General features: G+C 42.9%; 1 protein-coding gene across 8 annotated transcripts in view; it reads right to left on the bottom strand.

Annotated features, from left to right (window-relative positions):
- LOC116811862 (DNA-directed RNA polymerase III subunit RPC9) overlaps positions 1 to 13,221 on the bottom strand; it is a 42,651-nt gene that overhangs the window by 18,269 nt on the left and 11,161 nt on the right. For 2 of the 8 annotated variants that reach the window (XM_032757293.2, XM_032757285.2), the window contains exons 2-4: positions 10,474 to 10,510; positions 7,060 to 7,158; positions 2,994 to 3,088 (exon numbers count right to left, since the gene is read on the bottom strand). In XM_032757293.2, coding sequence (XP_032613184.1) covers positions 2,994 to 3,088; positions 7,060 to 7,158; positions 10,474 to 10,510 — 231 coding nt within the window. Of the gene's footprint in view, positions 1 to 2,993; positions 3,089 to 4,157; positions 4,251 to 7,059; positions 7,159 to 10,473; positions 10,511 to 13,221 lie in introns of all 8 variants that reach the window. The other 6 variants (XM_058444277.1, XM_058444275.1, XM_058444265.1 and 3 more) reach the window with 5 other exon arrangements.

Genomic DNA, 13,221 nt, shown 5'->3' with positions numbered 1-13,221 from the left:
TAAAAAAGTTGCTAGAACTAGTAAGTGGATTTATCAAGGCTGGAGGGCATAAAATCAATATAAAGTCAGCTGTACTTCTATATCAGCAATCAACAACTGGAAATGAGCATCATTTATACCTATTTCATAATGCAAAATTATGAAATAGGTATAAATCTAAAAAAATTTGTGCAGAACCTGTGTGCTACACTGTTTTCATGGACTAGAAGGTTCAGTATTGGTGGGTTGTTTTTTTTTAACCTTTGACTGATGTTAAATTATTATTATTATTAAATTTTTTTTTTTTGAGACAGTCTCACTGTGTCGCCAGGCTGGAGTGCAGTGGAGCTCACTGCAAGCTCCATCTCCCAGGTTCAAGTGATTCTCCTGCCTCAGCCTCCCGAGTATCTGGGACTACAGGCACCCCCGTCACCACACCTGGCTAATTTTTTGTATTTTTAGTAGAGACGGGGTTTCACCATGTTGGCCAGGATGGTCTCGATTTCTTGACCTCATGATCCACCCACCTCGGCCTCCCAAAGTGCTGGGATTATAGGCATGAGCCTCCGTGCCCGTCTGATCTTAAATTATTAATATTGTCAAGATGTCAATTCTCCCCCAAAACTGACCTATAGATGTAACGCAATCCCAATCAGAATCTTAGCAGGATTTGTTCCAGATATCAACAAGTCAATTCACAAATGTATACACAGGCCAGGCACGGTGGCTCACACCTGAAATGCTAGCACTTTGGGCGGCCAAAGCAGGAGGATCACCTGAGGTCAGGAGTTCAAGACCAGCCTGGCCAATACAGTGAAACCCTATCTCTACTAAAAATACAAAATTGGCCAGGCACGGTGGCTCACGCCTGTAATCCTAGCAGTTTGAGAGGTCAAGGTGGACAGATCACCTGAGGTTGGGAGTTCGAGACCAGCCTGATCAGTATGGAGAAACCACGTTCTCTACTAAAAATACAAAACTAGCCAGGTGTGGTGGCAGATGCCTGTAATCCCAGCTACTGTGGAGGCTGAGGCAGGAGGAATCACTTGAACCCGAAGGCAGAGGTTGCAGTGAGCCGAGATCGTGCCATTGCACTCCAGCATGAACTCACAAGAGTGAAACTCCGTCTCAAAAAAAAACCAAACCAAACAAACAAAAAAAAGGGCTAGTTTTCTTCTCATGTAAACTCCTGATGTATGACGTTTTCAATTTTAAAAGGTTGAACTCATTCCAGACCAAGAAAAGGAACTGGAAACTACAAGAACTCACAGAAGATGATCAAGCCACTTTTGCCTCAAGGAAACACAAATGTCAAAGGACTTCATTGATCAACTTTATAAAAAATACTTTAACTTGTAAACCCTACTTTTCATCCAATTTGGTCTGAATTCTGGGAGTGGGGGTGATGCGATATGTCATACAAACTGGGACTCCAAGAAAAGTTTTTTTTTTTTTTTTTTTTTTTGAGACAGAGTTTTGCTCTTGTTGCCCAGGCTGGAGTACAATGGCACAATCTTGGCTCACTGCAACCTCCATCTCCCAGGTTCAAGTGATTCTCCTGCCTCAGCCTCCCTAGTAGCTGGGATTACAGGCATCTGCCAGCACGCCCAGCTAATTTTGTATTTTTAGTAGAGATGGGGTTTCTCCATGTTGGTCAGGCTGGTCTAGAACTCCCAACCTCAGGTGATCCACCCACCTCAGCCTCCCAAAGTGCTGGGATTACAGGCATGAGCCGCCACGCCTGGCCAAGAAAAGATTTTTAAACCCCATTAAGATTTGTTCCTCATGGCACATGTATACATATGTAACAAACCTGCACGTTGTGCACATGTACCCTAGAACTTAAAGTATAATTTTGAAAAAAGATAAATAAATAAAAAAAGAAGGAAGAAAGGTCTTCTCCTGCATTTACCCATTCAAACCAGAGTTAGTACTTGATTAACATAATATTTCAATTCTGTCTTGTTTTTTCCCCGTTTCTACCACATTATCATATTTCCTTCCTTTCAAAACAATTTAGCTTATTTTATTAACATTTTGAGATCAGCTTGTGACATTTAATGTTCTCAATAATTAGAGAAGAATTAATTTGGTTAGCCTAGAATACACTCACTTGTGTTTCTAAATTAGTAAGCTCATTTTCATCTAGATAATGGGAGGCTAGAGGGGTCCTGCTTTAAGAGTAGAACTATTGGTTCTACCAATTTTGGCTTGCAGGCACTGTGTCTGTAAGAACCAAGTGGCCGTGATCCTCAGCTCTTGGTGTGAAGTGCTTTGTAAAGTTTATCTGAATTGAATCATTAGGGAAGAAGCAGTGTTAATAACATAGAAATGGTTGGCCCTGTTCACATTAATGGTTAATAAATAAGGTTGCATCATTTATGGTTTCTGGAGTCCAAAAAAGACATCTACACATATTGTTTCCATGAAGACACCACCCTTCACCCTTTCCCCAGCCTTGTGAGTTTAGCAGATGATCCTTATTTCAGTGGTGGGGATAATCAAACTCAGAGAGGTCAAATACCTTTTCCAAGGTCATGGTGCTATAAGGGGCAGAAAGTGGACTACAGCCCAGGTTCCCCGATTCCAAGCTTGTTATGCTGTGGTCAGATGCTAGCAGTTGGGAGTTAGCAGATATAAATAAACTGTATTTTAGCCCATTTGATTGAGATCTCTACTCATGACCTAAATTTGCCTTCTTGTCCATGAGGCATTTCCATTTCCCCTCACCAGTCTTTTTTGAGAATGTAAATTAATCTCTGCTAACTTTGCAGAATAAGCAGGCAGAGTAATACAGTATCACTAGGATAAATGAACTTTCTTCATTTATAAAAAAAAAAAAAGATCTGTTCCTTACTCTAGTCCTTATGTATAACTTTCAGTTGTTTCGTCTACAATACTATAATCCTCCTTTAAATCCAAACCCAGGTGAATATCAATACACGGTTGCTACGAATGTAGCAACTATCATTTCACCATGTGTCACTATCTTCCTACTTAAGAGATTTACTTACTTGGTCAACTTGTGGCTTTTCAATGCTGTGAGAAATTCTCTGACAATCTCAGGACTCTGGTGCCTGCATGGTGTTTTTGATATGTATTTTAACGTCTGGCAAAAAAAAAAAAAAAAGCCAAGCATAAGACGAAGAACCCTGAATGAGAAAAAACGAAGGCGATGGCTGTAATTAAAATTCTAAAATTTTGTTTGTAAAAATCCTGTAGAGGCCGGTCACGGTGGCTCACACCTGTAATCCCAGCACTTTGGGAGGCTGAGGTGGCCAAATCACCTGAGGTCAGGAGTTCGAGACCAGCCTGGCCACCATGGTGAAACCCCATCTCTACCAAAAATACGAAAAATTAGCTGTGTGTGGAGGTGCACGCCTGTAATCCCAGCTACTAGGGAGGCTGAGGCAGGAGAAACACTTGAACCTGGGAGGCAGAGGTTGCAGTGAGCTGAGATCGCACCATGGCACTCCAGCCTGGGTGACAGAGTGAGACTGTCTCAAAAAAAGAAAACAAAAAAGAAAATCCTATATAAAACAAAAAGGCATTCAGGAGAGCCAATCTTCGTGTAATTAGAATTCCTGAAAGAGAAAACCAGTAGCTAGAATAGGAAGAATAATTAATGAAATTTTAGGAGAAAACTTTTCTGATCTCAAAAAAAAAAAACCTCAATCTGACAATTGTGTTATATTTTGAACAATTTTTTTAAAGAGAGGGAACCCAAAGAATAAAATAAATTGCCATGAGTCTACACAGATATATACGACTGAATAAATAAACGGGTAAGAAGAGACAACTTTTTCTTATCTTTTTTTTTTTTTTTTTTTTTTAGAGGGAGTCTCGCTCTGTCGCCCAGGCTGGAGTGCAGTGGCGCAATCTCGGCTCACTGCAAGCTCCGCCTCCCGGGTTCATGCCATTCTCCTGCTTCAGCCCCCCAAGTAGCTGGAACTACAGGCACCCGCCACCACGCCCGGCTAATTGTTTGTATTTTTAGTAAAGACAGGGTTTCACCATGTTAGCTAGGATGGTCTCGATCTCCTGACCTTGTGATCCGCCCGCCTTGGCCTCCCAAAGTGCTGGGATTACAGGCGTGAGCCACCGCTCCCCGCCAGAAGAGACAACTTTTTCTTATGTAAGAATTCTAACTCTTAGGAGCTGGGAACAGTGGTGCATACCTGGAATTCCAGCACTATGGGAGGCCAAGGCAGGAAGATCACTTGATCCCAGGAGTTTGAGACCAGCCTGGGCAACACAGCAAAATCCTGTCTCTTAAAATAAAAAAAAAAAAAAATTCTAACTAATAGGCATAGAAAGAATGAGAAATTTTTTTTTCTTTTTTGAAACGGAGTCTTCCTCTGTCTTCCAGGCTGGAGTGTAGTGGCACGTTCTTGGCTCACTGCAAGCTCCGCCTCCCGGGTTCACGGCATTCTCCTGCCTCAGCCTCCTGAGTAGCTGGGACTACAGGCGCCCGCCACCATGTCCGGCTAATTTCTTTTTGTGTTTTTAGTAGAGACGAGGTTTCACCGCGTTAGCCAGGATGGTCTCGATCTCCTGACCTTGTGATCCACCCGCCTCGGCCTCCCAAAGTGCTGGGATTACAGGCGTGAGCCACCGCACCCAGCCAAGAATGAGAAAAATTTTTAAATCACTCTCAGGCAATTGTACCATAGTCATAACTACTGCAGGAAAGACCCACCAATAAATGCTAAAATTGACGATTAAAAGCGTAAGCAAAGGGTAGGCTGTTTTCCTAGCCGCAAAGCATCTTCCACAAAATATTTTTTAATTACTGTGGTGGTTTTAACATACATCCACAAATTCTTTGATATCCCTCCCTTCAAGAGGTGGAGTTTAATCTCCCCACCCCTCTTCCCCTTGAATATGGACTGAACTTTGTGAATCCTTTCATCTTATTTATTTATTTATTTATTTTTTTGAGACGGAGTCTTGCTCTGATGCCCAGGCTGGAGTGCAGTGGCGCAATCTCGGCTCACTGCAAGCTCCACCTCCCGGGTTCACGCCATTCTCCTGCCTCAGCCTCTCTGAGTAGCTGGGACTACAGGCGCCCGCCACCACGCCCGGCTAATTTTTTGTCTTTTTCAGTAGAGACGGGGTTTCACCTTGGTCTCGATCTCCTGACCTTGTGATCCGCCCGCCTCGGCCTCTCAAAGGGCTAGGATTACAAGCGTGAGCCACTGCGCCCGGCCAAATCATTTCTAACATAATGTGGAAATGAAGAAACAGTAGCTTTACAGTGCAGAAACCAGGCAGCTACCATCTTAACCAAATGACCAAAGTTAACAACATCACCCACAAGAAACATCGATATCATGTACCCCCAGAAATCATGACACGAGAAGGAGAGATTACCTCTGTGGTACTCTTCCTCAAAGCCATAGGTTCTGTGTAATCATAATAAAACATCAGATAATCACAAATCAACGGACATTCTACAAAATACTTGACGAGCCCTTTGGAAGTGTCAAGGTCATGGAAGACAAAGGAAGAGTAAGGATACAGATTGAATGACATTATGGGGACATGTTAACTAAACACAAAATGGTATCCTGAACTGAATCCTGGAACCCAGAAGACAGCAATGGGAAAACAGGGTATTCAAATAAAATTTAAGCTTAGCTTAATAGTATGTACCAATGTTAATTTCTTGGTTTTGATCACTGTACCATGGTTATGTAAGATACTAACATCAGAGAAAACTATGGGAAGGGTACATGAGAACTCCCAGCACTGTCTCTACAACTTTTATATGAGAAAAATGGCTGGGCACGGTGGCTCACGCCTGTAATCCCAGCACTTTCTCTACGTTTATGTAATGTAAAAGAAAAATGGCTGGGCATGGTGGCTCACGCCTGTAACCCCAGCACTTTGGGAGCCAGAGGTGGGCAGATCACGTGAGGTCGGGAGTTTGATACCAGCCTGACCAACATGGAGAAACTCCATCTCTACTAAAAATACAAAATTAGCCGGGCGAGGTGGTGCATGCCTGTAATCCCACCTACTCAGGAGGCTTAGGCAGGAGAATCGCTTGAACCCGGGAGCCAGAGGTTGCGGTGAGCCGAGGTTGCGCCATTGCACTCCAGCCTGGGCAACAAGAGCGAGAATCCGTCTCAAAAAAAAAAAAGAAAAGAAAAATGATTTCAAAATAAAAGGTTTTTCTTTTTTTTCTTTGATTTGCAATGGTGTAATGCTCTCATGATTACACAGATTTTGTGGCTTTTGAGGAAGAATATAGATATAATTTCGGAGGAAATATAATTACATATTTTGGAAGGAATCTCAAACTTGAAAAATAAACAATAGCCTTAAGCGTGTAAGTTCCCAGCACTTTGGGATGCTGCAGTGGGAAGATCCCTTAAGCCCAGGAGTTCGAGACCAGCATGGACAACAACAACAAAAAATAGCTAGGCATGGCAGTGGATGCCCATAGTCCCAGCTACTTGGGAAGCTAAGCTGGGAGCATCACTTGAGCCTAGGAGGTTGAGGCTGCAGTGAGCTGTGATCCCCTTTCAAGGAGAAGTGAGGGCAATCTTTTACACTATTCCTTCTAACTTTGTAGCTGGCTAAACTCTAAACTTGACCAAACTCCTCTCACTTTTATAAACAGAATAAAAATCAGGTTAGAGTAGGCTGGGCGTGGTGGCTCACGCCTGTAATCCCAGCACTTTGAGAGGTCTAGGCGGGCGGATCACGAGGTCAGGAGATCGAGACCATCCTGGCTAATATGGTGAAACCCCATCTCTACTAAAAATACAAAAAATCAGCCAGGCGTGGTAGAGGGCGCCTGTAGTCCCAGCTACTCAGGAGGCTGAGGCAGGAGAATGGCATGAACCCGGGAGGCGGAGCTTACAGTGAGCGAAGATCATGCCACTGCACTCCAGCCTGGGCGACAGAGTGAGACTCTGTGTCAAAAACAAACAAACAAACAAAAATCAGGTTAGAGTACAACTATTCAGATCATATAAAAAGCGATCTTGATTCCAGCTGCCAGTCATTGGGAGAATAAACCCCCCTCTCTCAATGGTACTTCAGGTAGGTCTACCAGAAGCCCAGCCTTACTTCATAGGTGATAGTGTTCAAGTTCTGTTGCCCAGAGCTGTGTTTATTCTTTCCACTTTCTTTACGCTGCTCTTTCAGATCAGTTAGTAACTGAAACACCTAGGAGGAGATACAAAAAAGACGTTTATGAATAAATTTGAGAAATATATCTATCCAAGGTCAGTGGTTTTGAAGGATAAACAGGAAAGTGTACTTCCTTTCACCCACCCATCACCCAGCTTCCAGCTCTTGGATTTGAGCAAATATGAGTCCCAGAGGCATATTACATTTTTTAAAAATGTTCTTTTATATAAGCCAAATAATCCAAATTCATTAATTTACTTAAAATATTTCAAATATTTCCTATCAATATGTACATCACTAATCTCCTCTGATCTCAAAAATATACTATTTGAAAGCAGATTTTCTAAAAACAAATATTTTGTTAAAAAAGAATTCTGGGTCCGGGCACGGTGGCTCACGCCTGTAATCCCAGCACTTAGGAAGGCTGAGGTGGGCAGTTCACGCGGTCAGGAGATCAAGACCATCCTGGCTAACACGGTGAAACCCCGTCTCTATTAAAAATACAAAAAATTAGCCAGACGTGGTGGCGGCGCCTGTAGTCCCAGCTACTCGGGAGGCTGAGTCAGGAGAATCACTTGAACCTGGGAGGCAGAGGTTGCAGTGAGCCTGGATGGTGCCACTGCACTCCAGCCTGGGTGACAGAGCAAGACTCCATCTGAAAAAAAAAAAAAAAAAAAAGAATTCTGCTTCTCTAGTATAAAAATCTAATATAATAATTTCTTTCTGGAAAAGAAAAATTTTGAGGCAAGTGATAAGACAGTTTACCCCCAAAAAAAGAAAGGAAAAAATGCTATGGATCTTTAGAAGCAAACTTTCCCACAAGGATAAAACATACATGTATTAGTGCTGGGGGAAGGGGGGAATCTCAATCTCATTCCAGTTTTAGAGATTCTACCAGAGAAGTGAAGAAAATGCAGGCTTACACACCATCACTAGATACAATGCAACCCCTCTCATCTGCTGTTCCTTTCAGAAATAGTGGCATGAGATCAATGAATGCAAAGTTTCCCCAATGGATAAAACACCCAAACACCTAGCAAAGTCCAAACTGGACAAGGAGGCTTCTAAAAGCCAAAGGCTTGGCCAAAAACCATTCAACCATTTCCTTCCTGTTCTAAGCTGCAACCACTTAAGACTGAGCCTTTAGGGAGGAAAGAATATGGCCAACTCTGTTTATTCTACTACCTTCTTTTTTGTGGGGCGGGGATGGGGAGCACCACAAGGGGGGAAGTTTCTTTCTTTTTGCTGTCTTACACTCTGGGAGTTTTTTTTGGGGAAACGGTCTCAAAATCTGTCTCCCAGGCTGGAGTACAGTGGTCATCACTGTAACCTCAAACTCCTGGGCTCAAGCGAACCTCCCCTCTGCCTTCCAAGTAGCTAGGACCATAGTAGGTGTTTGCTACCACGCCCAGCTAATTTATTGATTGATTGATTGATTTTATTTTATTTTATTTTTTTTGAGACGGAGTCTCGCTGTCGCCCAGGCTGGAGTGTAGTGGCACAATCTGGGCTCACTGCAGGCTCTGCCCCCCCCGGGTTCACGCCATTCTCCTGCCTCAGCCTCCTGAGCAGCTGGGATTACAGGCGCCTGCCACCTCGCCTGGCTAATTTTTTGTATTTTTAGTAGAGACGGGGTTTCACCGTGTTAGCCAGGATGTTCTCGATCTCCTGACCTCGTGATCCGCCTGCCTTGGCCTCCCAAAGTGCTGGGATTACAGGTGTGAGCCACCGCGCCGGCCGCTAATTTATTTTTTTAAGAGCTGGGGGTCTTGCTAGGTTTCCCAGGCTGATCTCTAACTCATAGCCTCAAGCAATCTTCTTTCCTTGGCCTTCCCAAGTGCTGAGATTACAGGTGTGAGCCACTGCACTTAACCTACTACCTTCTAGACCTCCTGAGTCTTCCTGAGTTTAGACTCTAGCACATAGAAAATTCACAGTCAGGCCGGGCGCGGTGGCTCACGCCTGTAATCCCACCACTTTGGGAGGCCGAGGCGGGCGGATCACGAGGTCAGGAGATTGAGACTATCCTGGCTAACACAGTGAAACCCTCTCTCTACTAAAAATACAAAAAATTAGCCGAGTGAAGTGGCAGGCGCCTGTAGTCCCAGCTACTGGGGAGGCTGAGGCAGGAGAATGGCGTGAACCCCGGGGGGCAGAGCCTGCAGTGAGCCGAGATCGCGCCACTGCACTCCAGCCTGGGCAACAGTGAGACTCTGTCTCAAAAAAAAAAAAGAAAATTCACAATCAAGGTGTAAATGGTTCTTTCTACACCTGGGGTGAGCCTATCAGATGGTTTTGCTAGTGCCAAATAGGAGGCAAAAATGCTGGAATATCTCCTCTCTTACCAACCTTTTTCCTTCTTTTCCTTTCTCCAGCAATCCCACCCTAAGCCCCAAAAATTCTACATTTCTTAATTTCTACTATTCAAAAAGGTAAGCCAACTAAACTCCCTCTTTTTTTTTATTTTTTAAGTAGGGATGGGGTTTCACCGTGTTGGCCAGGATGGTCTCGATCTCCTGACCTCGTGATTCGCTGGCCTTGGCCTCCCAAAGTGCTAGGATTATAGGCGTGAGCCACCGCGCTCAGCCTAAACTCACTTTCAAAATAAGGATGTTAATACCCATAAGACTATTTGCAATGTATAAAAGCATTATAAATATATAAATATATCCAGGGTGATAACTAGGAAAAATGATAAAAATTTTAATGGGAAATTTTGCAGACAGAAACAGCCTTAAAATAGATGCTTCTATCCTATGACTACATCCCGAATGATGATCTAGAATCTTTGAGATTTCGAGAAGGTTGCCTCCTCTAAATTAGAGTCTTCCCAACTTCCCTGAAGTACTAGGTATAATGTGTCAAGCTTACACTATTCCAAGGTCCACCAGATGTTGCCATGTCTTATTTTAAAGTGGAAAATCCAAATAAATTCAGTCATTTCTTTTTTCTTTTTCTTTCCTTCTTTTTTTTTTGAGACAGAGCCTTGCTCTGTTGCCCAGGCTGGAGTGCAGTGGTGCATCGTAGTTCACTGCAACCTCCGCCTCCTGGGTTCAAGTGACCCTCCTGCCTCAGCTGGGATCTGAAGTAGCTGGGACTACAGGCATGTGCCACCACAGTCAGCTAATTTTTGTATTTTTAGTAGAGACTGGGTTTCACCATGTTGGCCAGGCTAGTGTTGAACTCCTGACCTCAAGTGATCCACCCGCCTCAGCCTCCCAAAGTGCTGGGATTACAGGCGTGAACCACTGCACCCAACCTGAATTCAGTCATTTCTAACCAAAATGAATTTAACAATCTCAGGAGCAAAGGGCAAACTATCAGAGAGGAAAATGTAACAGTCCAATTTACCTCATAGTTACTGAGAAGCGCAGAATTGGCATCCTTCCTGAAAAAGAAAAGTAAGCTATCATCAGTCTGGGCTCACACCCCTTTCTGGGTATCAAATTCTGTAAAAGAATTCCTATCAAGATATAGTAATCCACTTTTTGAATGTAGGGACTACAACCTAAAATTGAAACTGAGAAATGTCCTAAGTCCAACATGGTTTAGCTAACTGTGGGCAATTTCAGAGCAGACTTGAGAACAAAGTGCTGTTTCATCCCACAGCCATGTCCTCTCCCCATTACTATCTGCCTCCCATCAGCTATTGACATCTTGGGCAGCCACGTCCTCCTGCTGAATCAACAGAAATGGCCCACTTAACACTAATGTCACCACTGGGAATTCCAGCCATGGTCAAGCATCCTACCAAATATCCACCATGCTCCCAAGGTGTTCACTACCTACGTCAACTCAACGGGTACAGTCAGGGTGGCAAGCAGTGGCCAAAAGCCTGCTTCCCTGTGTAACAGTTAATCTAGGCAATATGCCATCTTTCCTGAGTGAAGAAACACAACAATGTGACATATATTAAATCACAATCGATCCACTCTACAATAGCATATCAGAAAGCATTGTTTTCGGCAGTCTGGAGGCAGTGGAGTATGACAAAGAACATAGTTTTGAAATCAGATTTGGGTTCATATTCTAGCTCTGCCATTTATGTGCTGTGAGAATTTTAGTTAATTACTCCCTAACTTTTCCTTCTACAATAAAAATGGGATGAAACTAGTATCTAAAAAGTGTGGCCTGGATTCTAAATCCAGCTCCTGAATTCTTTGGCCATGTGAATCTGGGCAAGTTACTTAATCTCATTATGCTTACATTTCCTATCTATGAAATGGCAACTATAGTATCAACCTTATAAGACTGTTCACAGGGTTCACTGGAAACATGTAAAGTACCTGGAACAGGCCAGGCGCGGTGGCTCAAGCTTGTAATCCCAGCACTTTGGGAGGCCGAGGTGGGCGGATCACGAGGTCAGGAGATCGAGACCACAGTGAAACCCCGTCTCTACTAAAAATACAAAAAAATTAGCCGGGCGTGGTGGCGGGCGCCTGTAGTCCCAGCTACTCAGAGAGGCTGAGGCAGGAGAATGGCGTGAACCCGGGAGGCGGAGCTTGCAGTGAGCCGAGATTGCGCCACTGCACTCCAGCCTGGGGAACAGAGCAAGACTCCGTCTCAAAAAAAAAAAGTACCTGGAACATAGTAAGTGTTCAATAAGCACCAACATTATCATTACTACTACCTGTGCAACTACCACTACCACCAGTTCCTCCTACCTCATCAAACTGTTATGATAAAATGAGACAACAAATTTTTAAAAGTTTAGAATAGTTCTTGGTACTTGTATTAACATCTCCATAATGGAAGACTATTATTTGTAAAAGATATTATCTCAGTTAATTCTCACTGAAAACCCTGTGATGTAGGAGCTATTCGTATGATTCCTACTCTATAGAGATAAAGCACGACTCAGAAATTAAGTAACTTGCTCAAGGTCCCACAGTAAAAAGTCTAAATAAAGTGGAAGGTAACTATAGAACTGTGGGAAATGAGACTGAACTGGATGAATGGAAACTGGTCATGCAGAATCCTAAAAAATCAGGTAGAGGGGTCTGCACTTGACATATTGTGCAACAGAGACCCTGTATGTTCTTAAACAGAGAGTGTGGCGAGATGATGCAAATGATGACCCAAGACTTCAAAAGCATGGGCCAGATAGGTGACTTCCCAGTCAATAAATAAAGCAAAACCAACAGTGGTTCACAAAGAGATAGACCTCGGCCTTAGGTCATCAGCAGTGATGTCAGAACTATAATCAAATCAGCTCTGTGAAGCTTACCAAATGCTACCAGTGATTCAAGCTACGATTTCACAAAAGTGCTGCTTTGCCCAAATGACCACAAACACACTCAAGTCACAAACAGTATCATATTTGAAAGGAATCTAACACAGGAAAGACAATGTATAATTAGTGAATGTGACAGAGTTCATTTAAAATTGAAAATGACAAATCAAACCACATGTCATCTCTGCCTGCTTAATCAGGAAATCAGCCCACTGGCTTCTTCCTATCTTTGCTTGAAATTGAGTTATAACTCCCTGTGCTCTCCAAAATACGAGGCATTAAAATATCCCTTCCTGGAATACTTGACTGGAGAACAACTATGAATGTTATTTCTCTTCAGAGCCACTGGATCCATCACAGGTGCACTGTTACAACTTGATTTCCAAATAATGGCCCCTTCTCTGTCATTCAGAATATTCTACATCGTGGGAAATTTGTCCTTGGCCAAGTTACTACCCCACCAAACAAGTCAATAGTGTAAGGCAAGAATCCAAAGAACACTCTCTGCCTCTTCCAGAACAAATATAAAGGAGGAAAACTCTCTTTCACATAAGTTTTAATGAATCTGTGTTTTGGGATCAAGAGAACCAACTGATGTTTACATAGGTACTCTGTGTAACAGACTCTGGCTGACAGAAGCTGATTTATCCATTGATTTTATCAGGAAGATAAATTTTTTTAAAACCCAGCTAAATATTCACAGAATAAATGCCAATCAATGTATGCTAGGCCTTTATTTAATAAAATGTCAAGAGGTACATTATCTACCTTTTATAAAGTCCTAAATGAGCTGTTATGTATTGGGAAATTTTTTTAAAGGCAGTTTTTATCCTTGAGAAGTTACTGTAACCACCACTAAACGACAG

This window comes from Hylobates moloch, unplaced genomic scaffold, assembly GCF_009828535.3.
Source record: "Hylobates moloch isolate HMO894 unplaced genomic scaffold, HMol_V3 SCAFFOLD_1, whole genome shotgun sequence".
Classification (NCBI taxonomy): Eukaryota; Metazoa; Chordata; class Mammalia; order Primates; family Hylobatidae; genus Hylobates; species Hylobates moloch.
Note: the sequence above shows the minus strand (reverse complement) of the source record. Positions and strands in the feature narration are given on the sequence as shown.